The 27961-nt window shown below is 43.3% G+C and overlaps 1 protein-coding gene across 1 annotated transcript in view; it reads left to right on the top strand.

Moving 5' to 3' along the window:
- Window positions 1-27961, top strand: part of CLCA1 (chloride channel accessory 1) — an 82684-nt gene that overhangs the window by 33698 nt on the left and 21025 nt on the right. Inside the window, exon 9 of the mRNA XM_029617656.1 lies at window positions 7479-7585. Coding sequence (XP_029473516.1) covers window positions 7479-7585 — 107 coding nt within the window. The remainder of the gene's footprint in view (window positions 1-7478; window positions 7586-27961) is intronic.

The following is a 27961-nucleotide window of genomic DNA, read 5'->3' as shown; positions in this document are numbered from 1 at the left end:
GCATCCCTTTAACTCACAAAGAGCAGTTAATTAAAATAAATTCTAGTATCCCCTCTTTCCAGTAATGTTCACTTGATGCAAGTGTACTCTAGCAAATAATACAACACTGATACTTCAAAAGAAGATAACCATCATACACAGGTTGTTTTGTCATCTTTCAAAAAGAACATTTGCTGTATAACTATTGGCATTCCTAATTTTAAAAAAGGACAAGAAAAAAACCCTGTTAAATGTCCTTTGAAGTAAGCTTGGCGGAGCAATGGAAGCAACAATTTTAAATTTGTGAATGCTTCTAGAGTGTCACTTGTTTACACCAGTATTCAGTATTAAAACCCCGAGGACCAAGCAGACCACTAAAATCACAGAAGACTCTTAGGCAAGGCTGGCTGAGTCTATCTTCATCTGAGCAGTCCTATGGCTCACCACACAATGCCGTAGTTAAATAACATTTCCCTCATACCAATACTAAATAATTATGTGTTGCCATCATAATAGGCACTACTGGCACATAGACCTTAATTGCCTTATTACTAATCATCTGAACATAAGAACATAAGAAATTGCCATACTGGGTCAGACCAAGAGTCCATCAAGCCCAGGATCCTGTTTCCAACAGTGGCCAATCCAGGCCACAAGTACCTGGCAAGTACCCAATAATTAAGTATATCCCACGCTACTGATGATAGTAATAGCAGTGGCTATTTTCTAAGTCAACTTGATTAATAGCAGGTGATGGACTTCTCCTCCAAAAACTTATCCAAACCTCTTTTAAACCCAGCTACACTAACTGCACTAACCACATGCTCTGGTAACAAATTCCAGAGTTTAATTGTGCATTGAGTGAAAAAGAATTTTCTCTGATGAGTTTTAAATGAGCCACATGCTAAATTCATGGAGTGCCCCCTAGTCTTTCTAATATCCAACAGACAGGCCAATACAATAAAAACGCGGGAGAGCAGGCGAACGCCCGCTCTCCCGGCACGCGCACAGGCCACTCTCCTGTGCGTGCGATACAGTATCTTTATTTAAATTAGGCCCGGCAGTAAAAAGAGGCACTAGGGACACTACTGTGTCCCTAGCGCCTCTTTTTTGATGGAAGCGGCGGCTGTCAGCGGGTTTGACAGCCGACGCTCAATTTTGCCGGTGTCTGTTCTCGAGCCTGCTGACAGCCACGGGCTCGGAAACCGGATGCCGGCAGAATTGAGCGTCCGGTTTTCGACCCAACAGCCGCGGGCCCATTTAAAAATTTTTTTTTAATTTTTTACTTTTTTAAACTTTCAGGACCTCCGACTTAATATCGCCATGATATTAAGTCAGAGGGTGCACAGAAAAGCAGTTTTTAATGCTTTTCTGTACACTTTCCCGGTGCCCGGAGAAATTAGCGTCTACCTTTGGGTAGGTGCTAATTTCTGAATCACGCGGGAATACCTAATAGGGCCATCAACAAGCATTTGCATGTTCCGGGCGCTATTAGGTTGGGGGGGGGGGGGGGTTGGACGCGCGTTTTGGATGTGCTATTAGGGGTAATAGCGTGTCCAAAATGCACGTCCAAATGCCGGCTAACAGTGCGCTTCATCGGAGCGCACTGTATTGTATCGGCCCGAGAGTAAATAACCAATTCACATTTTCCTGTTCTAGACCTCACATGATTTTAAAGATCTCTATCATATCCCCCCTCAGCCATCTCTTCTCCAAGCTGAACAGCCCTAACCTCTTCAGCCTTTCCTCATAGGGGATTTATTCCATCCCCTTTATCATTTTGATTGCCCTTCTCTGTACCTTCTCCATCGCAACTATATCTTTTTTGAGATGCGGCGACCAGAATTGTACACAGTATTCAAGGTGCAGTCTCACCATGGAGCAATACAGAAGCATTATGAAATTTTCCGTTTTATTAACCATTCCCTTCCTAATAATTCCTAACATTCTGTTTGCTTTTTTGACTGCTGCAGCACACTGAGCCGATGATTTCAAAGTATTATCCACTATGATACCTAGATCTTTTTCCTGGGTGTAGCTCCTAATATGGAACCTAACATTGTGTAAATACAGCAAGGATTATTTTTCCTTATATGCATCACCTTGCACTTGTCCACATTAAATTTCATCTGCCATTTGGATGCCAAATCTTCTAGTCTTGCAAGGTCCTCCTGTAATGTATCACAATCCGCTTCTGATTTAACTACTCTGAATAATTTTATATCATCTGCAAATTTGATAACCTCAATCACCGTATTCCTTTCCAGATCATTTATAAAAATATTGAAAAGCACCAGTCCAAGTACAGATCCATGAGGCACTCCACTGTTTACCCTTTTCCACTGAGAAAATTGACCATTTAATCCTACTCTCCATTTCCTGTCTTTTAACCAGTTTGTAATCCACGAAAGGACATGGCCTCCTATCCCATGACTTTTTAGTTTTCTTAGAAGCCTCTCATGAGGGACTTTGTCAAACGTCTTCTGAAAATCCAAGTGCACTACATCTACTGGTTCACCTTTATCCACATGTTTATTAACCCTTTCAAAAAAAAAAATGAAGCAGATTTGTTAGGCAAGACTTCCCTTGGGTAAATCCATGTTGACTGAGTTCTATTAAACCATGTCTTTCTATATGCTCTACGATTTTGATCTTTAGAATAGTTTCTACTATTTTTACCAGCACTGAAGTCAGGCTCACTGGTCTATAGTTTAATGGATCGCCCCTGGAGCCCTTTTTAAATATTGGGATTACATTGGCCACCATCCAATCTTCAGGTACAATGGATGATTTTAATTATAGGTTACAAATTTTAATTAATAGATTAGAAATTTAATTTTTGAGTTCCTTCAGTACCCTAGGATGCATACCATCTGGTCCAGATGAATTGCTACTCTTTAGTTTGTCAGTCTGGCCTACTACATCTTCCAGGTTCACAGGTATTTTGGCTCATTTTGTCTGACTCATCACCCTTGAAACCATCTCCGGAACTAGTATCTCCCCAACATCCTCATTAGTAAACACGGAAGCAAAGAATTAATTTAGTCTTTCTGCAATGGCCTTATCTTCCCTAGGATCTCCTTTAATCCCTCAGTCATCTAACGGTCTAGCCGACTCCCTCACAGGTTTCTTGCTTTGGATATATTTTTTAAAGTTTTTATTATGAGTTTTTGCCTCTACGGCCAACTTCATTTCAAATTTTCTCTTCGCCTGTCTTATCAATGTTTTACACTTAACTTGACAATGCTTATGCTTTATCCTATTTTCTTCAGATGGATCCTTCTTCCAATTTGTGTCGGATGGGTTTTTTGGCTATAATAGCCTCTTTTTATCTCACTTTTTAACCATGCTGGTTCTCGTTTTGCCTTCCTTACACCTTTCTTAATGCGTGGAATACATCTGGACTGCATATCTAGGATTGTATTTTTTGACAATATCCATGCCTGTTGAACATTTTTAACCTTTGCAGATGCACCTTTCAGTTTTTTCTAACTATTTTCCTCATTTTATCAAAGCTTCCTTTTTGAAAATTTAGTGTTAGAGCTGTAGATTTACTTATTGTCCCCCTTCCAGTTATTAGTTTAAATTTAATCATGTTATGATCACTATTGCCAAGTGGCCCCATCACCATTACCTCTCTCACCAAATCCTGCGTTCCACTAAGAATTCAATCTAAAATAGCTCCCTTCTCTTGTTGGTTCCTGAACCAATTGCTCCATGAAGCAGTCATTTATTACATCCAGGAACTTTATGTCTCTAGCAAGTCCTGATGTTACATCTACCCAGTCAATATTGGGGTAATTGAAATCTCCCATTATTATAGAACTGCCAAATTGGTTAGCTTCCCTGATTTCTCTTAGCATTTCCTCATCTGTCTGACCATTTTGTCCAGGTGTATGGTAGAATACTCCTATCACTATACTCTTACCCAACACACATGGGATTTCTACCCATACAGATTTTACTGAGCATTTAGTCTCTTGTATGATCTTTATCCTGTTGGACTCTATACCCTCCCGCACTTAAAGTGCCACATCCCCACCAAGTTGATTTGTACCCTGATATAGCACTGTCTTATTGGTTATTTATTTATTATTTTTATATACTGACATTTGATCTCAATTGAGATATCACACTGGTTTACATTCAGGTACTGTAGCTATTTTTCTATCCCCAGAGGGCTTACAGTCTAAGTTTTTGTACCTGAGGCAATGGAGGGTAAAGTGACTTGCCCAAGGTCACAAGGAGCGACAGCAGGACTCAAACCCTGGTTTTGTGGTTCATAGTCCACTACTCTAACCACTAGGCTATTCCTCCTCCCTCAGGAGGAGGTCTCTGTGATGCCAATTATGTCAATCTCATCATTTACTGCTATACAATCTAACACTCCCATCTTACTTCTTAGACTTCTGGCATTGGCATACAGACATTTTAAAGTGTGTTTTTGTTTGTATTAACAAACTGCTTTTCAGTTGTTGGAGATAATTTGGAAATCTTTAGCTCAGATGATTTTTTATATATAGGCACATGGACTACATTTGCTTTTATTGGAACCTTTCTGTTGGGATGCCCTAACTCTCCTGTTTCATTAATATTTTTCAAGGATACATGCCTCCGAACCATGCACTGTTGAGTGACTGTCGGTTTTCCCCCTTGTTCTAGTTTAAAAGCTGCTCTATCTCCTTTTTAAAAGTTAGTGCCAGCAGCTTGGTTCCACTCTGGTTAAGGTGAAGCCCATACTTTTGGAAAAAAGTCTCCCTCTTCCTCAAATGTTTCCCCAGTTCCTTACAAAACGGAATCCCTCTTCCTTGCACCATCATCTTATCCACGCATTGAGACTCCAGAGCTCTGCCTGCCTCTGGGGACCTGCACATGGAACAGGAAGCATTTCAGAAAATGCCACCCTAGAGGTTCTGGATTTCAGCTTTCTACCTAAAATCCTAAATTTGGCTTCCAGAACCTCTCTCCCACATTTTTCTATGTCGTTGGTGCCCACATGTACCATGACAGCCGGCTCCTCCCCAGCACTGTCTATAATCCTATCTAGGTGATGCGAGAGTTCTGCCACCTTCGCACCAGGCAGGCAAGTTACCAGGCAGTCCTCACGTCCACCAGCCACCCTATCTACATTTCTAATAATTAAATCACCAACTATGATGGCTGGCCTAACCCTTCCCTCCTGGGCAGAAGCCCTGGGAGACTTGTCTTCGGTGCGAGAGGACAATGCATCACCTGGAGAGCAGGCGATAGAGGCTAAATGCCAGTTGTGGATGAGAAATTTGTCAGCAGACATTATTTCCAAATCCAATCTCACAAGGTTACCCTTTAAGGGGTTCTCTTTTATTCAGAAGTGATTTGGGGAAGATGACGAATAGCTGAGGCGAATCCATGTTTCCTCGATTGCTGGAGGACAAAAAGGTAGTATCATGTCCTTTTGGGGCAAAAGGTCAATCCAGGGATTCCCATTGCTTTTGTCCTTACAGAGGAGCAATTCCTCAAAGGTCTCATCCTTTCAGAAGATCTCAGTCCTTTTGTCCTAAGAAGCCTCATAAGGATGCAGGCTCTGGGGTTGGAACACATCAATTTCCACAATGAAAGTATGAGGGATCACCTACCAGATTAGGAGATAAGCAGGCTTCTATCTCATTTTTTCAAATGTGGGCCCAGATTCCGATGGACTAGTGTGTCCTGGAAGTGGTAAGGGATGGCTATGCTCTACAATTTCTCCACATTCCTCTGAATGCATTTATGGTCTCCCCATGCAACTCTCTACAGAAGAGAGTGCCAGTGGAGACTACATTAAGGAGGCTGTTATATTTGAAGGCTGTAATTCCTGATCCCAGATTGCAAGAAAATTGGGGCTTTATTCCATTTATTTTGTCATTCCCAAGAAGGCAGATGGGTCCTTTTGGCTCATCCTTGGTCTGAAGAGAGTCAATTAACATTTGCACGTGACTCATTTCAGAATGGAAACTTTACGTTCTGTAATAATGGAAGTACAAACGGGAATTTCTCATGTCTCTTGATCTGATGGAGGCCTATCTACATATTCCCATTCACCAAGAATTGTTTCCTATGCTTCACCATTCTGGGACTTCATTATCAATTTCAGGCCCTGCCCTTTGGGCTAGCTACTGTACCTAGGACTTCTCCAAGGTCATGGTAGTGGCATCTCTGTGCAAGGAGGGCATTCTGGTCTATCCATATCTGGACGACTGGTTGATTTGGGTCAAAAGTGCAGGTGAGAGTCACTTGGCATCTCATAAGGTGATCTCCTTGCTTCAGGTGAACTTGGCCAAGAGCAGTTTAAGCCGTCTCAGACACAAGAGTATCTTGGCGTGTGATTCGATATGGAGCAGGGCAGAGTATTTCTACCAGAGAGTCACAGTTAAATTCAGGTCCTGAGATGGACTATTCACCTGATGGTGTAGTCTTACCTGCAGGTCCTGGGATCAATGGCAGCAACATTGAACATAGTCCCCTGGGTGAGGGTACATATGCGGCCCCTTCAGTGCGCATTGCTCTCCCAGTGGAATCCTTAGTCGCAGGAGTATACAGTGAGGCTCACTTGCCATTGAATGTGAGAAACCAGTTGCAGTGATGGTTACAATCAGATCATCTCAGGAAGACACCGAACTTGTTAGTGCGAGCCTTCTAGGTTGGGTAGCTCACTGTCACGAGTTGGTAGCGCAAGGTTGGTGGAATGCCGAGAAGCTGCAGAGGACCATCTTTCGCTTGGTAGCGTATGCAGTTAGATTGTCATGCTTGCAATTCACCGAGCAGCTGGAAGCTAGAGCAGTAAAGATAATGTTGGACAATGCCATGACAATGGCCTACATCAATCATCAAGATAGAACCAGAAGCCAACAGGTGTCGGTGGAGGTAGATGTGCTCATGGTGTGGGCGGAACAACTCCAGAACATATCTACCTCCCATGTTGCTGGGAAGGACAATGTAAGGGCCAACTTTCTTAGCAGGCAGGTCTTGGACCCAGGAGAGTGGGACTTATTTATTTATTTATTTATTTATTTAAACATTTTTATATACCAGCATTCGTTGTGGACATCATGTTGGTTTACAATAAACAGGTTAAGTTTGGAAAATTACATTGTAACAGGGAAGTCAAACTGGGAGATGGGGTAACGAAAGGAAGCTAAGCCTTTCATTTCATAGTGATGCACTGGGGTCGCCCATACCTAGATTTACTGGCGAGCTCCAACAATGCAAAGATACCATGGTTCTTCTGTAGCAGAAGGGATTCAAGAATGTGAGCATCAATGTTCATGTTCAGGTTTGGCTGCAGAGTGGGGTGTTATATGCCTAAGGGCTTTGCCCCAGTGTGAACAGTTTGAAATTTGTTATATGTAATGAAATCATGATCATTAATGCTATTCATAACAAGTTTCAAACCTGTGCTAATTCATCTGTTCCCTAAATATAGTTAACCCAATTTGCTTTGAAAGAGAAACTGTTCTGATTCATAACTTGCTACATTTCAGGAGGTTTACAGTTTGCTGCCACAGATAGCTTGGATGCCAATGGGCTAATTGATGTTTTCACTGGAATTTCATCAGGAAATGGAAACATTTCACAACAGTCTATTCAGGTCAGTCTCAACAGACAAACAACTGTTTATATGAACATTAACCATTGCTTTAATTACTCTGAAGTAAATTTTCAGTTGCAGCTGAGACCCAAACCTAATCAGCTAGGTTTAGGATCATTTTTAGCTAAACCTAGCCAGCTAACGTTACGGCTGAAAATTTTCCTAAATCTAGCCAGCCAAAATCTGGCAGACTAGATTTAGACCTACTATTTGTTTGGTCAGAGTTAATCAGCTATATTCAATCCCTTGATCTAACTTCTGGGACTGCCCACATTTACAATGACTAAAATTAAATGTATGGTGAAACTAGGCAGCTAGATTTTTTCCAATCTGCAGGGTGACATTTTCACCATCTAGGATCTAGATGGCTGATAGTGATGCACATTTGTTTGAAACAAATGGATAAAATGCAACAAATGAGACCATTTTTTTCATCCATGATCCCCCAAAACAAATGGAGTATGCCCACAAATTTAAATTTAAATTTTCATTTCATTCATTTCCCATTCAAGTCTCTGGCCGTTGAAAAGTGCTGCTGTGAGACTGGCAGCTATAGCAATCAACCAATGACTATGAGAAGTAGCAATCTGGCTGGAGCCAAGGTGGAAGAGGTAGGCAAGCAGAAGGCTGGAGGAACAATCAAGGTGAAGGATTTTTTTAACTAGCTTATAGCTGGCATTTGGATCAAGTGATGCTGACATCCTCCCAGTGAAAGATTAGAACATATGCAAAGAAACTCCATTTTCTTTGTCGATTTCACAGGGAAAGCTTGTCTTTTTGGAAGCTCTTTTAGAGTCAAAGAAAAAGTTTAAAAAAAGAAGAGAGAAGAATTTTAGCATTGGTAAGGTTTTTTTTGTTATCTTCACTGCTGTAGTCACAGTGCTCCCACTAAGGGCCAATGCAATAAATGTGTGCTAAAAATTGGCGCTGAACACTCAGCGCCCACTTTCCTAACACACACCCAGGCACCCCTCCTGGGGGTGCCATGCAATATTTAAATTAGGGGTCACTTTATCAAGGAGGCATTAGGGTCACTTGCATAACCCTAGTGCAGAGCTTTCCAAAGTGTGTGTCGCAACACTTTAGTGTGTCGCCTGCAGTGTGCCGGTGTGTCGCGCAAGCCCGGTGCACGTGACACACCAGCAAGTGGGAGCCAATGCGGCCGCCGTGGACCTCATCCCACTGGCGGCTGAGCAGTGAAGTTTCGCTGGGCTGGGCTGTGCCGAAGACGCACAGCAGGAAGATCGGCAGGGCCGGGGTGGAGCGCACGTCACCATGGCCCGAAGAAAAAGGTCACGTGTAAACGTGCAGGTGCTCCTCCTCCTTCCTGCCCACGCGGCCCCGGAAGAAAAATGTTGCCGGAGCCGCACAGGCAGGAAAGAGGAGGAGCATCAGCCGCGTGCAGAAGAGGAGCAGCGGGCTGAGAAGAGGAGGAGGCCCGGTAGCAGGGTCCCCACCGCGGATTGGCCCAAGAAGTTCAGGGCCGCCGCTGCTGCGGATCGGCCCGCAAAGATCAGGGCCACTGCAGAGCCCATCCTGCAGCGACCCATGAAGAGGAGGCCCAGAGGTAAGAGAGGCTGAGGGCCCGTAGAGTGTGTGTATGAGATGAGTTGAGAGATTGTGTGTGGGAGTGAGGACCTGAATGTTTGCAGAGACAGCATCTGAGAGCCTGTGTGTGTGTGAGAGAGACAGCATGTGTCAGTGAGAGCCTGTGCTTGAGCAAGACAGCATGTGGGAGTGAGAGAGAGCCTGGGTGTGTGAGAGTCAGACAGCATGTGCAAGAGAGAGACTGTGTATGAATGATTGTATGAGAGAGAGCAGGTGAGAGTGAGAGCCTGTGTGTGAGAGAGAAAGCATGTGAGAATGAGAACCTGACTGTATGTTTGAGGGAAGAAGATAGATGGAGAGAAAAGAAATAGAAAAAAAAGACAATATGAAAGGAATTGGCAAAAAAATAAGAAAGGTGAGGTAGAACAAAAAAGCCTGTGACCAACCGATTAGAAAACTAAGATCAGACAGCAAAGGTAAAAAAAAAAAAAAATTACTTTTTACTGATAGGCACATGTAATCTTTGGGAATGTGCAAGAGTAGCACTTTCTCTATGCGGATCTCACAATGTACGCGATCAACAAGGAGGAAGTGGAAACCCACGGGGCCTGCACAGAGGAGGCAGCAGAATGGGCTTCAGTGCCAATAGCAGCAATCAGCGCCTCCCCAATAGCCATGCGGCATCAGTGGCATTAGAGGAATGAGAGAGACTCCGAGGTTGCTGGCAAAAGAAAGAGAGGAGGTCTGCCTTTAGTGTGCATGTGTATGAATGGGAGTCTGCCTGGGGGTGTATGTGTGTGAATGCATGGGTGCCGACCTGAGGGTGTGTCTGTGTATGAGAATGAATGGCTGTCTTCCTGGGGTTTGTATGTGTGAGAATAGGTGCCTGCCTGTGTGTGGTGTATGTGTGTGTGTGAGAATGAATTGGTGCCTGCCTTGGGGGTCTGTGTGTGTGAGAATGAATTGGTGCCTGCCTTGGGGGTCTGTGTGTGTGAGAATGAATTGGTGCCTGCCTGTGGGTTTGTTTGTGTGAGAATGAATGTGTGCATGCCTGGGGGATGGTGAGGGAGTGGTGTGAAAATGACTGGGAGCTTGCCTGGGTGTGTGTGTTTGTGTGAGAATGATTGGGAACTTGCCTGGGTGGGTGTGTTTGTGTGTATGTGAGGGAGCCAGAGAGAGTGAGAGCATGAGTGTGTATGAGAAAATCCAGGGGAGTAAGAGTTTGTGTGGGGGGTGTGTGTGGAGGGGGAGAGAGTGTCTTAGAGCCTGAGAGTGTGTCAGTGTCTGTGAGAGCGAGAGGTTATGGTAGGTATAAGAGCATGAATGTGTATGTATGTGACAGTGTATATGTGAGAGAGAATGGACATGTGAGTATGTGTGAGAGAGAGAGGATAACCTCCTAATCCTTGACAATATCAGGGTGACTGGAAATCAAAAGCTCCCACGTATGGACAGCAGGGGCTTTTTAAAATCCTTATTAGTTTTAATTATTGGGTGTTATTCGATATATGTGCTGTTTTGAAATATTTTATTGGTGTTTGGGAAATTGTAAAAAATGTATATGATTTTAATTAATAGAAATTCTATTTATCAGTAGTTCTAAATTGTCTTTTATTAGTATGGTTTTACTATTATAACTGATGCTTTGTTTCTTGATTTTATTTGTTTTATGAGGAATGGTGGTTCTGTTTTTCCATTGTTAATTCACAGAGTCTGGCTTCTTGGGGTTTCCATTTCAGTTTTTGTCTAATTTGTGCTTCTTTATTTTGTATTCTGTATTTGGTGAGGGTCTGTCTCTGCTCTGTGTGTGTGACCATGATGAGAGATTCTGCTAGCATAGGACTTCAAAGGGGCGTGGGATAAACACTGTGGATCCATCAAGTCTAGAGGACGTGAATAAAGAGGAGGCAGCAAAACACTGCACGGAGCGGCAGTAGCCACAGAGGCATTCACGGAGCGGGATGCCAGTGGCCAGTGGTTGGTGTTCCACCTTCACTGAGCGGAAGGATGGAGGGCTGCCATCTCCAAAAAAAAAAAAAAAACCAGGGGTGGGTAAGAGTATGGGGTAAGGGTGTGGCCTGCTTATTGCAGCGGTTGCTACCCCTAATTGAGCTGGATGTTCACTTGGATGCAGATCCGGCGCTGCTCTCTACATTGGTGGTGGGGTGGAGGGGAATTAGGGCTGGAGGGTACTGGAAGCCAATAGTAACAGGTGGGAGAGAGTAAAAGATTTAAAAAAAAAAAAAAAACATTTAAAAAAAGGATAAAGTGAGTAGCTTGCTGGGCAGACTGGATGGGCCGTTCGGTCTTCTTCTGCCGTCATTTCTATGTTTCTATAGGGATCTATAGCAATCTGGTTTGTTTTGTTTCCTCAGTAGGTGGTGTATTGGTATTCTAGGACCCAGTGCAATATTTACCCTTGCTTTTTCACAGGTAGGGTTATTGTTGTTTAGTCCTTGGTGTTATTACTGTTGTGTTACAATGGGATTGCAGTATAGATTTTGAGTATCTTTTTTGCGAGGTTTTGTGTTAGTTCACAATGTGCCTGGCAGTGGAAGGTGTTTGTGCTGCTGTTACTGTGAGGTGACACCAGAATTAGAAAATATCTTTTAGTATGATGAGCTGTAAGGGAAACATTCAAGCTCCATTGTTTGGGGGAATTTCAGTGGATGCACAGAGTTACAGAACTGGAGGTGCAGGATTTATATTGATATTCTGTCCCTTCCTATAAATTCCAGACTTCACTTTCATAGCCATATAGAATTAGTTGAATGAGGCTATCAAATAATTATATAGTGTGAAACTGGCCAGCTTTTTTAAATTACGCAGAAGACCCTTTGGACTTTCTTATTAACACCAAATATTCAAAAGCTGTGTTCATCCCATCAAGCTCATATATCTCATTAAAGAGGTAAATTGAATAACACAATAACTTTGTTTTATTATTGTTATTCATAAATTATAACAATAACATTAATCTTGGAATATTATATATTTTTAATATAAATGAAAGGTTTTCACAAGATAGGTTGTGTCGTGAAACATTTTATTATGTATATATTTAAGGAAACATATATAAATTGTCGAAATAAATTTCGTTTGTTTAACCTTTAACCTCTGGTTTGCTAGTAGACTGAATTACTGTGTCCCGAAATTATGTTTGTCTAAAAAGTGTGTCTCCAACATGAAAAGTTTGGAAAGCTCTGCCCTAGTTCCTCCTTGAGGGGCCGATGCAATCAATGTCATGCTGAAAGCGGGCGCTGAACACTCAGGGGATTAGGTAGTGCCTATACAACGCATGTCCAACTGCCGGTTAAACAGTGTGCTTGGCTGAGCACACTGTATTGCATCAGCCCCTTTGAGAGACAACCAGAGATGCTGCTGCATTCTGTCTGTTCATTAATTCAGGGCAAAGGGCAGTGGAGACAGAGAAGCAGTGCTAATAAACAAACAGTGATAGTGATATTTGTCTGACTGCACAGTGCGCTGCTTGACTGGCAGAGAGAGAACAGAAGAGCTGCTTTGCCAGTTCCTTCTCTTTCAGCCAGGGGAGGGGAGGGGGGGGAGGTTGGGTGTACAAAGGCAGTTAATTTGCAGTGCACACATACTATTTAAGTTGGAATCCACAATTACATCCAAATTCTGAGCTTCATCTTTAATCTCCAGATTAGCTGTCATTAATGGGGGCCTTAAAATGTTTCAATTTGGGGAAAAAATTCATCACATATTTAAAATATTTATTTGAAATATTATTCATTTAAGTCTAAAAATGTCTATTCAGCAGAGCGGTGATCAAGAAAGTTACCCAGGTAATTTTACTCAGATTTTCAGCAGATCATACCTGGGTAAGTGTTTCATTGATTATACCTGGCTAGATATACAGATAAAGTTTATCCTGGTAATTTTAGATCAGCTTTTTTTTTTTTTTTTTTACAACTGAACTTATAAGGCTAACTTTAGTCATTCACAACGCAGACTTTTTTTTTTTTAATCTGGCTAAGTAAGTTAGGAGGACCATCTAACAGCTCGAGATGAGGTGGTGGTGGTGGTTTAGGGGCCAGTATCTCATGTAGAGTGAGGTGTACGAACAGCACAGTACACCTCGATGAAGATTTGACATCATTTGGAGTGAGGAAAGTCTCACAAAGATGAAATTTTGTACTATGTTATCTCGCCCTAGCTTGATGGTACCCTATAGAGTCCATCAAGTTAGGGTGAGAGAACATAGTAGTGGTGTGGTAATTCTAAAATTTCCCTTAAAAGCCTTAGTAAATCAGGCCCCTAGATTGTAATCCTGAATTTTGCCCATCCACCAGCATTTTTAGAATTGTTTTATTTTGTTTAATGTTTGTGAGTTTTGTCATAATATTGTACTGTTTAATTTGTTTTCCTGGATTATTTATACATAAGTATTTTATGATATTTCATATATAAACCGCTTTGGATTGAATTATTTTCTAGAAAGTTGAGGTATATAAGATTTTAAATAACTAAGTAAAATGAAACCATTATTAAGGTGCACTCAAGGCCAGTGCTAGCTTTTTGGCTACCCTGTGCAAACTATTAAAGTGCTCCCCCCCCCCTGATTCACTCAGTCTCTGTCCCAGACCCAACAAAGACCTGCTCACTCCAGCAATCTATATTTTTAAAAACTGATACCCAGCCACCAGCCCACATAACCCACGGTCAAGGGAAGGGTATTATATATATTCTAGGGAACCTTACCGCCTTGCATACACACCACACTCCCACACCCACTACAGCCACACAAAATGTAATTATGCACTTATAGTAAATTTTACATGAAAAAGAACATTCAAAAGTACAATCTTCTGAGGCAAAATATCACTTACAATATGTATATTATATTTATATGCACTGCTGTGGTGCCAACCAGAAAACTCAGCAAAAAAGACACTTGGAACTCCTATGGAATTTGTAATGGCACCTCAGAAAGCCATGAATAAATGTAATTACCATTACAATATAGCAAACCTCCCATACCAAAACAATCCTAACTGCCAGCACTCAAACATTAACTTCCTTATCTATGAAAAAGCATGACTGCAGATATTACACCAGGCCCTATAACACCAATACACCTCCTATTAGGAAAACAGAACAAGCCAGAGCTACTATAGATCCCTACGCAGAAATTACATGCCAGCAAAATAAGAACATAAGAAATTGCCATGCTGGGTGAGACCAAGGGTCCATCAAGCCCAGCATCCTGTTTCCAACAGAAGCCAAACCAGGCCACAAGAACCTGGCAATTACCCAAACACTAAGAAGAACCCATGCTACTGATGCAATTAATAGCAGTGGCTATTCACCAAGTAAACTTGATTAATAGCCTTTAATGGACTTCTCCTCCAAGAACTTATCCAAACCTTTTTTGAACCCAGCTACACTAACTGCACTAACCACATCCTTTGGCAACAAATTCCAGAGCTTTATGGTGCGTTGAGTGAAAAAGAATTTTCTCCAATTAGTCTTAAAATTGCTACTTGCTAACTTCATGGAATGCCCCCTAGTCCTTCTGTTATTCGAAAGTGTAAATAACCGAGTCACATCTACTCGTTCAAGACCTCTCATGATCTTAAAGACCTCTATCATATCCCCCCTCAGCCGTCTCTTCTCCAAGCTGAATAACCCTATCCTCTTCAGCCTTTCCTCATAGGGGAGCTGTTCCATCCCCTTTATCATTTTGGTTGCCCTTCTCTGTACCTTCTCCATCGCAACTATATCTTTTTTGAGATGCGGCGACCAGAATTGTACACAGTATTCAAGGTGTGGTCTCACCATGGAGCGATATAGAGGCATTATGACATTTTCCGTTCTATTAACCATTCCCTTCCTAATAATTCTTAACATTCTATTTGCTTTTTTGACTGCTGCAGCACACTGAGCTGACGATTTTAAAGTATTATTCACTATAATGCCTAGATCTTTTTCCTGGGTGGTAGCTCCTAATATGGAACCTAACATCGTGTAACTACAGCAAGGGTTATTTTTCCCTATATGCAACACCTTGCACTTGTCCACATTAAATTTCATCTGCCATTTGGATGCCCAATCTTCCAGTCTTGCAAGGTCCTCCTGTAATGTATCACAGTCTGCTTGTGATTTAACTACTCTGAATAATTTTGTATCATCCGCAAATTTGATAACCTCACTCATCATATTCCGTTTCAGATAATTTATATATATATTGAAAAGTACCGGTCCAAGGACAGATCCCTGAGGCACTCCACTGTTTACCCTTTTCCACTGAGAAAATTGACCATTTAATTCTACTCTCTGTTTCCTGTCTTTTAACCAGTTTGTAATCCACGAAAGGATATCGCCTCCTATCCCATGACTTTTTAGTTTTCGTAGAAGCCTCTCATGAGGGACTTTGTCAAACGCCTCACCTCAGTCACATATCTGTCACCACAGCTAACATCCAAGGTAAAAAGACAAAAAAAAGTGAAAAAACTGCCTTTGAAACTGAGAAGAGATTTCTGTGAGGAAAGCCATGATCCTGAGACCCGCCCCCTCCCCTGACATCATCGCAAACGGAGCCGGGCAGTTTGAAAAGCATCAAGCCAGCAGGCGCTGCGCGCCATGCGTCACGCGCCGAAGGGGGCGCGACAAAGTGGCGCAACAAAGGGGCACTCCCCTTTGTGTACCCCTTTGTGTTATTTCTTTAATATGCTCCTTGTTATACCTTTCGCTTAATTGTTAAGAACTTTGATTTTGATGGTTTTATTTTTGTAATCTCTTAGCCTCAGGTACAAAAATTTTAGATTGTAAGCCCTTTTAGGGGATAGTGAATTACCTATTGTACCTTACTGTAAACCGATGTGATATCTCTTTTTGAAATGAACATCGGTATATAAAAATCGTAAATAAATAAATAAATAAATAAATATACAGAATACAGACAGACCCTGACCAAACACAGAACAAAGAGACCAAAAAGTATAAATAAAAATGTGCTAAGAAAAACTCAACTGGAGCCCATAACAAGCTATCCTCTATATGCAGAGCAACAAAGGAAAAACAGAAACATTACCATTCTTCATAAAACATTAAGTAATAAAATCAAGAAATATAAAACATGATAATGGTAAAATCATATTCATAAAAAAAATATTTCAAACCAGTTAATGAATAGAATATCCAAAATTTCCCAAATACCAAAACAAATTTGAAAAAATCCAAAATTTGAAAATGTTCTATTCCCCCCCCCAAAAAAAAACAACAATAAAATATTTCAAAACAGCAAAATCATCAAATTACACCCAGGTATGCTCTCCATACCTGGGATCTTTTGATTTCCAGTCTCTCTGAGATTGTTGTGGATTTTTAGGAGGTAGGGCTGTACAAACTTTATCTTCTCTCTCTCACACACAAACAATAACACATATATTCTCATACACATTCCTTGTCTCATATATATGCCTTTGTTCTCGCACATATTCCTCCTCTCTCATCAACACATGCTTTCTTTGCCTCACAGACACAATGTGTTGGTGTACATGCCTGTGAAAGTCTTTATGCAATATATAGGCTCTCACAAGTGCACATGTAACCCTTGAAGTTCAATTTTCTTTATGACTCCTTGTGTCTGAAACCTGCACTTTGATTCCCAACCCAGTATCAGAAATGAATCCACACGCTCTTTAGTGAGTAACAGTTTTATCTTTACTGGAATGAATGACTGAAATAAATCTGTTCACTTCCTAAGCATCTGCATTTATCATATAAACACATGTATATAGTACAAGAGAAAACTCAACTTTGTCATAACTCATGTTAAGTATTTCAACCAGAATCAGCATGTGATATAGCACCCGACCTTAAGCAGTCTCTGAACAAGCAAAGTCCCAGATTGTATCCTACTGTGTGTCCATTTGAATTTAGAGCTGAAGAGGGCGTCAGTACTGCTCTTTGCTTCAACTGCCAAATCCACAATACAGCAGCCTCTATCCAAAAGAAGAGCTTCAAATCCTGACAGGGCACAGTTCAATTACTCCCAAGTCGTCCACAGCAGGGTTCCAGAAAAGAGAACCTTAATCAGTACAGATAATATTTATTAATTCAGAGCAGGGCAGGAACTCTGTTCAAGCTAAGCAGTGATCTGTTTGCACATGCTCAGACAATCCAATTTTGAATCTCCTTTCCCCCCCCCAGCTCTTAAAGAGACAGCACTCTATTGTCAGTCTTTTCATGCCACAATGATGATTCAACATTTCTCTGCCCTAGTTCCTAGAGGTATGTTACATGGTCCCCTCCTAAAACCTGACGTCCCCGGCAGGTATTTATGTCCACAGCTTATATATTAACTCTGTTTGTTTGCTCAATATCTCTTGCATCATACTACTTAGTTGCTGCATGGATATACACGCCTCTAATGGATTCCTTGAATATGACTGTCTCAATATGTTGTGGCTGTGCAACCCCTTGGGCAATTGCACTTCAAAGTCATCGAATCTACTAGGCAGTCTCCTTGGTCTCTGCGATCTTTGAGGTAACGGTAGAAGTCCTATTTTGGTCATTGATTCATCAAGAGTTTTCTTCTTCCCCAAGGAGGATGCACGCTGTTCTTCATTGACTGAGCTGTTCAAATCGCATGAATTGTTATGATTTACTGGTATACTAACTTCCACAGGATCCTCTTCCCATGACTCTGGATGAAACTCCTCCGCATTAGGATTTAATGTTCCATTTGACTGAATTTCACCAGTAATTGGACTCTCTTCCAGTTCAGCTGGATCTGAACTTCCGCTCTCCATAATAGAGCCATCCATACTATCCTCAGCGTCCTCCTTCTGCTTTTTCCTCAATTGCTTGGTACTATTGAATGGTTCACAGTGAATATCAGCCTCTTCTCTTCCAGAAATAAATCCACAGGGGCGCAGTAGATCCCTGTGTAACGTCCTTTCGGGTCCATCCCCTGTTTCTGGCTTCACCACATAGACTGGTATACCTTCAATTTGTTTTACCACAATATACACTGAAGACTCCCACCGATCAGCCAATTTGTGCTTGCCCCTCAACTTCACATTCTTGACCAATACTCTATCACCCTCTTCCACTGAGGATGGCATTACTTTCGCATCCCATCTGCGTTTGTTGGCTAGTTGATGTTTCTCAGCTTCCTGAGTAGCCAGCTCATATGCATACTTCAACCTCTGACGTAACTCTCGTACATATTGGTGATGAGTTTTAGCGTTATGACCCACTGGACTGATGCCGAAGCATAAGTCTATTGGAAGTCGAGGTTCTCTTCCAAACATGAGAAAAAACGGAGAAATTCCAGTACTGTCATTCCGAGTACAATTATAGGCATGTACTAGTGGCCGAACATATTTTCTCCAATGTTCCTTACGCTTATCCTCTAATGTACCCAACATTTCTATTAAGGTTCTATTGAAGCGTTCTACTGGATTTCCTCGAGGGTGATATGGAGTGGTTCTGGATTTAGTGCCTGCTATTCTACATAGCTCTGAAATGAGTTCAGATTCAAAATTGGCTCCTTGGTCACTATGGATTCGTTTTGGAAATCCATAGTGGCAGATGAAATTCTCCCACAGGGTAACAGCAACAGTTCTTGCAGTCTGATCTCTAGTGGGATATGCCTGAGCATACTTAGTAAAGTGATCCGTGACTACCAAAACATTTCGTGTATCCTTGTCGTCAGGCTCTAAGGTAAGGAAGTCAATGCAAACTAGCTCTATGGGGGCGTAAGCTTTTATATTTACCAAGGGGGCTGCTTTTTCTGCTCTAGCTTTTCTCCGCACACATCTTTCGCATGTCTTCACCCATTGCTCTACCCCATGTGCCATTCTCGGCCAATAAAAACGTGCACGTGCTAAGTCCAAGGTCCGTTCACAACCCAGATGGCCAGTTTCATCATGTACCCCCTCCAGAGCTCTCTGACGATATTTTCTTGGAATCACAAGTTGTTGGTGTGGTCCTCCACTCCTCATCACTTTTCTGAAAAGTACTCCCTCTTGAAGACATAGTTTTTGCCATTCTCTGAAGAATAATCGCAATTCTGGATGCTCCCGATTCCTGTCTCGATCTTCAAATTTCTCACCTCTCTCCAGCATCATTATGACTTGGGATAAACATGGGTCTTCCCTCTGGAACACTCTCCAGTCACCCAAGGTAAACCCAGGTAGGGTGGGTTGTCCAGGCCACAGGTCCGGGTCATCAAAATCATCTGGAACAGCATCTCCTCCTGCAGGTAAGATTTCCACCAAGGCACCAGGGCTGCACTCAAACTTGGAAGTAGAATGAGGTGTAATGGGAGTGTCGTAGTCTCCCGAATCTTCTGAAATATGTGTCAAAATAGAGACATCATGCTTCTGGAATGCCGCCTTACATATTACCTTAGATAGAGTGTCCATTCCTTCTTGATCTGTCTTCACACGAGATAGCATCTTGGCAACCCTCTCCTCATATTTCAAAAATTCTTCATCATCTTCTTCAGGATCATGTGGTCTCCTAGACAACCCGTCAGCATCTATATTGGCTTTACCAGATTTGTATCCGATGTCAAAGTTGTACAGGGAGAGGGATGCTAACCATCGATGACCTGTGGCATCCAGTTTAGCAGTCGTCAGGACGTACGTCAGAGGGTTATTATCTGTCACTACTTTAAACTCTGCACCATATAGATAATCATGAAATTTTTCACAAACTGCCCATTTAAGGGCTAAAAATTCCAATTTGTGGATAGGGTAATTCCGTTCACTTTTAGTGAGCCCACGACTGGCATATGAAATCACTCGCAGTTTTCCTTCTTGAATTTGGTAAAGTGCAGCGCCTAGCCCTGTAGTGCTGGCATCAGTGTGTAATACATAAGGTAGCTTCCAATTTGCGAAAGCCAACACAGGGGCAACCGTGAGTTTTTCCTTTATAATTTCGAATGCTTTCTGACATTCTGAGGTCCACCGCGTACCCAATAGCTGCTGACTTTGAATCCGGGCTTCTTTCCTATCCTTTCGACTGTTTGTTAGTCCCACCAACAGATTACTGAGCGGCTTCACCAAGCGTGAGTATTGATTCACGAATCTTCGGTAATAGCCCGCAAATCCTAGAAAAGATCGCAGCTCTCTAATGTTTTTAGGTTGTGGCCACTTAGTAATGGCTGAAATTTTCTCTTCATCGGGGAGCACCCCCTTCTCTGAGATATGATGACCCAAATATTTCACTGACTTCTGAAAGAATTTACATTTAGATGGAGAGAGCTTCAATCCGCATTTCAACAGTCGTTGTAACACCCTCATCAATCGGTCCTCATGCTCTTCCAGTGTGTCCGAGAATATTATAAGATCATCCAAGAAGGCCACAACTTCATGTAGATTAATATCAGTCATTACTTTCTCTATCATTCTTTGAAAACTTGCTGGAGCATTTGTCAGTCCTTGAGCCATTCTCTTAAATTGCCAGTTTCCAAAGGGCGTGGTGAATGCAGTTTTAGGCCTATCCATTTCTTCTACCTCAATCTGATAGTACCCACTCTTGAGATCTAGTACTGAGAACCACTTGCTACCTGATAGGAGAGTGAATGTCTCCTCAATTCGAGGCAATGGATAGGAGTCTTTTCTGGTTATGTTGTTCAATTTACGATAATCAACAACCATCCTCAAGGTACCTGTTGCGATCCCCCCTGCTGCTGCGCTGCAGGAGGTCTCTTACCTTCCTCCAGAGGCCGCTCTGAAGCCAGGGCCTCGCCTGCACATCATCCAGGACTTGCTCCAGGGCCTGAGAGGCCTAGCTGCTCCTGAGGCATGCCGGTGGCTTGCAGCCTCAGTGTTTGGACTTCCTGTTGGGCGACGCCCTTCCCTAGGGGCTGGCCCGCAGCTCTCTACCCTAGTTATAGGACCAGCGGTGGGCGGTCCTGGCAAGCTCCTCCCAGGGAGTTGCCTTCTTCCTCCAGTATTTAAGGACTTTCTGTTCACTGTGTCTTGGCCTTTTGGATCAGGTCCTACAGTCGTCTGTATCCTTGCTGATCCAGGTCTTCCGTGATCACTTATGCTTTGATGGATCCCTGCCCAGTGTCTCTGCCTGATGTTTGTTCCTGTGCCTGCCAGCCGTAAGGACTTCGGATGTGAGTATCCCAGCATCGGAGTTCCTGTTTGCCTGGAGTTTCCCTGCACCCTCCTTCTCAGCGTGGTCCGCGACCAGCCTTCCTAGGCTGTGTAGGGCGAGTCTGGGACAGGGTGGTCCGCGACTCAGTCCCACGGGTGGGCTGAGTAGGGCGCCCTGATGGACAGTGCAATGTTCCCGTCCAGCCTTGTCTTCAGTGTCTGCTTCAGCCCTTGTCTGGATGTCTACCTGTCTCTGCCTTGACCTGGTTCCTGAGCCTTCTGTCCTGTTGGGCCCTGGTGTGGCCAACAGGAGGGATTCGTCCCACGGGCTCTTGAGCTTCTGCCAGCCGAGGGGGCTTCGGATGTGAGTATCCCAGCATCGGAGTTCCTGCTCGCCTGGGCCTTTCCTGTGTCTCGCTTCAGCCCTTGACCTGATGTCTCCGTCTTGCTTCAGCCTGCTTCTGCCCCGTTTGATGTCTTCTGTTTAAGGACTCTGTCTGCCCTCGCCTCTGTCCGGCCTGCTGCCCATTGCCGTTCCCTGCGGCAGGTCCGAAAGGGCCGGGAACAGTCGGAGGACCGTTCATTAGTCAACTTCCCCGTGTTGGCTACCATGGGCATGCAGGTCCGGCTGAGGGTCGGACTCCCTGCTTCTGTTCCTGCCTGCCTGGCTCACCATGCCTGCTCAGCTCACCTCCCACGGTGTGGCCTTGGGCTCCTCCTGGGGTCCTGCCGTGGCCCAAGGGCTCACCACCCGCCCGAGACGACCGCGCCCGCGCGCGCTCGTAACAGTACCATTCTTCTTTCTAACCAATACCACAGGTGAAGCATAAGGACTATCAGACTCCTCAATCACTCCTGTGGCTAATAGCTCCTTCAGGTGCTGCCTGAGATCCTCAAAGTCAGCTGGGGATACATGACGTGTGCGCTCTTTAAATGGAGTTGGATCCAACAGGGTGATTTTATGCATTATTCCTGGAATACATCCAATATCAAGGTCATGACAGGAAAATGCTCCTTTTGCCTCTTGATTAATTCTCTTTTCTATATGCTGTTTAAACTCTTCAGATATTGGAGAATCTCCGAAGTCTAGCGACACCTTCTCAGACTCCATGTTACCCTCTCCAATAGATTCTAGTTTAGCACCATCCTTATAGGTCGAGCCTGTAACGTTCATGGTCCTCACTATATCGACTGGCTCACCTACACCCAGTGTCCTTCTAGGAGGCAAACTGATGCTACAATCCGATATATTCTTCATTAGCACCCTAGCCTTTGTGTGCGACTTACTGCCAGTTCGGATGAGTTGAGGTTGTATTAGTAAGCCTCCGGGTAGAGGATAATTTTCTGAAGCCTCAAGCAATATGGACAAACTCTGACCATGTCTGGGCATTCTCAGAATGCATTCCACTTCCTTCGCTTCATCCCTTTCGAACACTATTGGTCTGGTGCTGGTCAATCTAGCCATCATTGGCCTAGTAACTCTTTGATTGGAACTTTGATGAGAAACATAGGTCTGATATGTAGTTACCCAATTTTTGTCCATGGCTAACTCCTTAAGGTAATTTGGGCCAGCCAGTTCTTTACAGTCATGTATTAGATGTCTGAGAATATTCGTTCCCACTATTAAAGGCAGGGGTTTGTTCTTTTGATCGGGACAGACTAGAGCAAGGACAGAATATTTGTTCCCACTTCCACAGGCCTCCTTGGGAAACTGTACTTCAACTTCAATATACCCCAGATAAGGAACAGGTTGACCTCCTGCACCCGTAACACAAAGTAAGTCTTCTAGCGGGTATAGCTTCCGATGTGATAAATAGTCTTCATAGAAGGTTTGTGTTATGCACGTCACTTGAGAGCCAGTGTCCACTAAGCAAGGGCACTGCACACCATCCAAATAAGCGGTTGCAGAACAAACCTTTCCCACGAGGCGTTTCAAAACATCATCTGGTAGAGGACATGGTGGGATATGATCACTGGATATTTTTCTTTTGGGACTTATCTGAATTGCATTTGGTGCCTTTGTCTGCCCCTCGCAAAAGCACCTTTTTAGTTTAAAGGAGTATTTGAAACCTGCCTAATGCTGGGTATTTTTTTTTTTTTCAAATTTTTCACGCAATTTCTGTTGGACTAGAGCAGCATTTACAGGATTGATGCATTCTCCCATCATGTGTCCATTCTCTCCACAGTTATAGCAAAATGAAAGTATCTTGGGATGATGCCTCCCTTTTTGAGGCATCTTCTCTACCCAAGAGTTTCTTCGCATCATGCTGTTTGCAGCAGGGCTATTTACTATTTCTGAATTGGCAGCTCTACAATGAGTGATCAATGGGGCGAGCAAAACATTATCTTCTCCTGAAAATGTTCCCAACTCAGATCCCACCTTAAACTCACTTGCCTCTGGTGTCATATGTTGAGCAATGCTTATGTCATTTGCTAGGTAAGTCCTGCTTACAGGTTTAATCTGGGTAACTCCCAATTGACGTATCCTCCTAGATTCTTTCATGTTTCTTTCTTCCTCAATCGTTCTAATTTTAAATAGCAGCTCCGAGTACTGTGGCAGTTTCTTCGACTGGCTCTCTAATAAGTCCCTCAATTGCAGTCGGGTAATCAGGGTCTCCTCCCAGCACCCACGTACAAACTGTTGTAGTAACTGCCTGTCTGGGGCGAGCCCAAAGAAAATTCCCCGCTCCACGACTTTCTGTAACAGGACCTGAAGCCTTCTCAAATAGTCTGAAGATTTTTCTTTGCCATTCTGGAAAGTTTCAATAAATTGAAAAAATAATTCCTCTCCATTAGTTACACTGCCATATGCCTTCTCCAGTTCCTCTAAACACTGCTCTGCTGTGGTGCTTTTATCTATGTAAGAGACAATATTTAAAGCTGGAGGAAGGAGACTTTCAATTAATTTCCTTTTTTTTGCACCTGCGGTGAGATCTGGATCCTGCAGTAATTGCTTAATTTGAATATGCCAAGTTTCATAGTCTCCTTCATTACTAGGTTTAGGGACATTTCCAGAGAAAACTTTAATTTTGTAGTACGTATGATTCAACTCTGCACCCTTTTCCTTAGGAGTTTTGATCACATGCTCCACTATAACCTTTGAAACATCCGCAGGAATAGAAATTGGTGGAATGGAATATTGAGAAGAATTGACTGCCACAGAATGTTGGGTCAGCATAGCATCCCGCCACTTGGGAACTTTTTTTTGGCTTTTAACTGGAGTCTGCAATATACTCTGGGGTGATTGATCCATATCTCGTGTTTCTTTTTCTTGTGACCCCAAACTCTCAATCATGAGAGCAGATGTTCTTTTCCTCAGATCTTGAATATTGATTTTATGACTGTCAGCTATATATGCTAATTCTTCTTGAAGTCGATCTGTCATATCTAAAAGTATGTCACTCACTAGTGGGTCAGTGCATGCTTCAGGGGACATTGACTCAACATTCTGTTCTGATACTGTCTCATCTAAGACAGGTAAAATTATCCACTGACTGTCCAGTTCCCCTTTTAAGCTCATTCTTTCTAAAATAATTATAGAAAGCGGTTCTTCAAACTCACACAAAACTTGATCAGATGACTCAGCTCTTAAACGTTTCAATTTTGTAACTACACCCGCTGGGCTTAATGCATCTTCTACACTTGCTAAAGATATTTCAGGATTTACAGAACTTAGAATAACAGATCTATCAGGAATACAATCATAGTACTTGCAATACTCCATTTTGTATGAGAAAGAAACAAAGAGAATACTGTGCTCACTTCACTAATGATGCTGGGTCACTCAGTAGCAGGTCAGACAGAGAGAAGAAAAAAAAAAAACACTGCCCCACGTTGGGCGTCAGAATTTGTTGTAACCCTTGAAGTTCAATTTTCTTTATGACTCCTTGTGTCTGAAACCTGCACTTTGATTCCCAACCCAGTATCAGAAATGAATCCACATGCTCTTTAGTGAGTAACAGTTTTATCTTTACTGGAATGAATGACTGAAATAAATCTGTTCACTTCCTAAGCATCTGCATTTATCATATAAACACATGTATATAGTACAAGAGAAAACTCAACTTTGTCATAACTCATGTTAAGTATTTCAACCAGAATCAGCATGTGATATAGCACCCGACCTTAAGCAGTCTCTGAACAAGCAAAGTCCCAGATTGTATCCTACTGTGTGTCCATTTGAATTTAGAGCTGAAGAGGGCGTCAGTACTGCTCTTTGCTTCAACTGCCAAATCCACAATACAGCAGCCTCTATCCAAAAGAAGAGCTTCAAATCCTGACAGGGCACAGTTCAATTACTCCCAAGTCGTCCACAGCAGGGTTCCAGAAAAGAGAACCTTAATCAGTACAGATAATATTTATTAATTCAGAGCAGGGCAGGAACTCTGTTCAAGCTAAGCAGTGATCTGTTTGCACATGCTCAGACAATCCAATTTTGAATCTCCTTTCCCCCCCCCCAGCTCTTAAAGAGACAGCACTCTATTGTCAGTCTTTTCATGCCACAATGATGATTCAACATTTCTCTGCCCTAGTTCCTAGAGGTATGTTACACACACATACGCTTATACACATACACACAGGCTCTCACCAGATACACAAACAAACACAGACCTCACACATGCTCACAGGCACTCACAGCTGTGCTTTGTGACCTCTCAGGCCCTCTATCTAGTCTGCTGCCTTCAAGCATATATGTTCTTTGTTCTCTGGTCTGTCCTGTCCTTGCCTTGTTCTGTCCTGTCTGTCCCAGTCTCTTCCAGTTCCATGCTTACCTGCACTCTGTTCCAGCTCTGTGCTTATCTGCATGCTGTTCCAGTCTGTTCCAGTTCCATGCTTACCTGAACACTGTTCTAGTCTGTTCCAATTCCACACTTACCTGCACCCTGCTCCAGTTCCTCATCTGCCCCTGATTCCAGCTTCACCTTGCCTTGCCTCAGTCTCCAATCCTGCACTACCTGCCCCTCAACATCAGACATAGCCTAAGTCCTGCCGGCCACCAGAACCCAAGGGCTCAACCTGCAGAGCTGGTGGTTGGTATAGGCAGATTTTCCAGCTCTGTCTCGTCTTGCCCTGAATCACTGGACTGCTCCTGTTGGGGTTCCCCAGCTCTAGCTGGAGCCTCAGTTATGACACACACAGGCCTCAAACACACACACACGAACACAGGCACTCACATGTACACAGATTCTCACACAGACACACACAAGTTCTCGCACAAGCACACACAGGCTCTCAAACAGCCGCATACATAGCCACACACATGCAAGCTTTCACACAGACACACACATGCATACATGCTTGTCAGACAGACAAATGCATACAGACTATCACACACAGACAAACACAGGCTCGCACACAGACACACACATACACAGACTCCTGTTGTCTTCAGGCCTGGAGGGATAAGTTCCATCACGGCCCTGCAGATTCCTCTTCTCTTAGGGCCGTGTTGGGATGAGCTCCACCATGGCCTCGCAGGCTTCTCTTCTCTTTGGACCATGGTGGGATGAGCTCCACCGCAGGCCGTCTCTTCTCTTCGGGCCATGGTGGGATGAGCTCCATCATGGCCCCGCAGATTCCTCTTCTCTTCGGGCTCTATTGGGATGAGCAGGCCGCCTCTTCTCTTCGGACCATGGTGGGATGTGCTCCAGAATGACTTGCCGGCCTTTCTGCTCTTGGGAGGGGTGGGTTGGAGCTGAAGCTCTGCGTGCATGCAGGAAACATTATGCGTGGGCGCACACGCCACAGATTACAGGGAACACTGTGGCTGTGCAGTATTTCCTTATTTTCAGCCACCAACAGGTTGAAATCTGCCAGTGGCCTGCGGCCTCTCTTCCTCTTCAGCTACTGGCAGACTGGGTTCCACCTGCGAGCTTGCCACCTCATTTTCTCTTCAGCTGCCAGCTGGTTTGGCTCCACTGGTGTCCCTGCAGCCTCTCCAGTTGCCGCCATCCTCCTGGATGTTCTGCCTTGAGCAAATGCATGGTGTGAAAAGCTGGTCATGCCGAACCTGAGTGGACTTGGGGAAATCCACTGCTTATTCCTGGGATAAGCAACTTGGAATCTATTGAACTTTTGGGATCCTGACAGGTACTTGTGACCTGGCTTGGCCACTTTGTATATTGGGCTTAATGGACCTTTGGTCTGACCCAGTATGGCAAATCTTATGTTCTTATAATCCCAGATTGTGTGTAGGGAGGATGTGACAAGGTGGGATAGGGGTGCAAGGCTGTAAGGGTTGCCTAGGATATGTAACATTCTTGTACCGGCCTTGGGCACTGCTGCACAAACATTTGACACTCTCCTCCCCAGGCCCCGCCAACGATTATGGCAGGGCTGTGGTGTTACTCTTCCTAAGGATGACATCACCAGCAGCAGTATGTGCCCTTCAGGTAGCGGTGCCTATGGCTGAGGCCATTTTGGCCATAGGCATGGCTACGGCTCTGGTGAGAGTTAGGGGTAGCGTTAAGGCATTATATGACAATATACATGAAATAGATTTGCATGCACACTGCCTCAATTGTATGCAGATCTGTCTCGAGCATATGTATTAGGGATATCCTGAAAACCCAACCTGTTTGCAGCCTTCAAAGTCTGGAAGTGAATATCACTGCAGTAAGTGGTGATTTTCAGCTGTATGATAGGTATAGATCATTATTATTATTGTTTGGTTTTCTAATATTTTGCATTGTAATTACAAAATGTTGTAAACCACTTAGAGCAATCTTTAAAGATTGATTAG

The sequence above is a fragment of the Rhinatrema bivittatum genome, chromosome 10 (assembly GCF_901001135.1).
Source record: "Rhinatrema bivittatum chromosome 10, aRhiBiv1.1, whole genome shotgun sequence".
Lineage (NCBI taxonomy): Eukaryota > Metazoa > Chordata > Amphibia > Gymnophiona > Rhinatrematidae > Rhinatrema > Rhinatrema bivittatum.
This window is presented reverse-complemented; position numbering and strand designations above follow the sequence as displayed.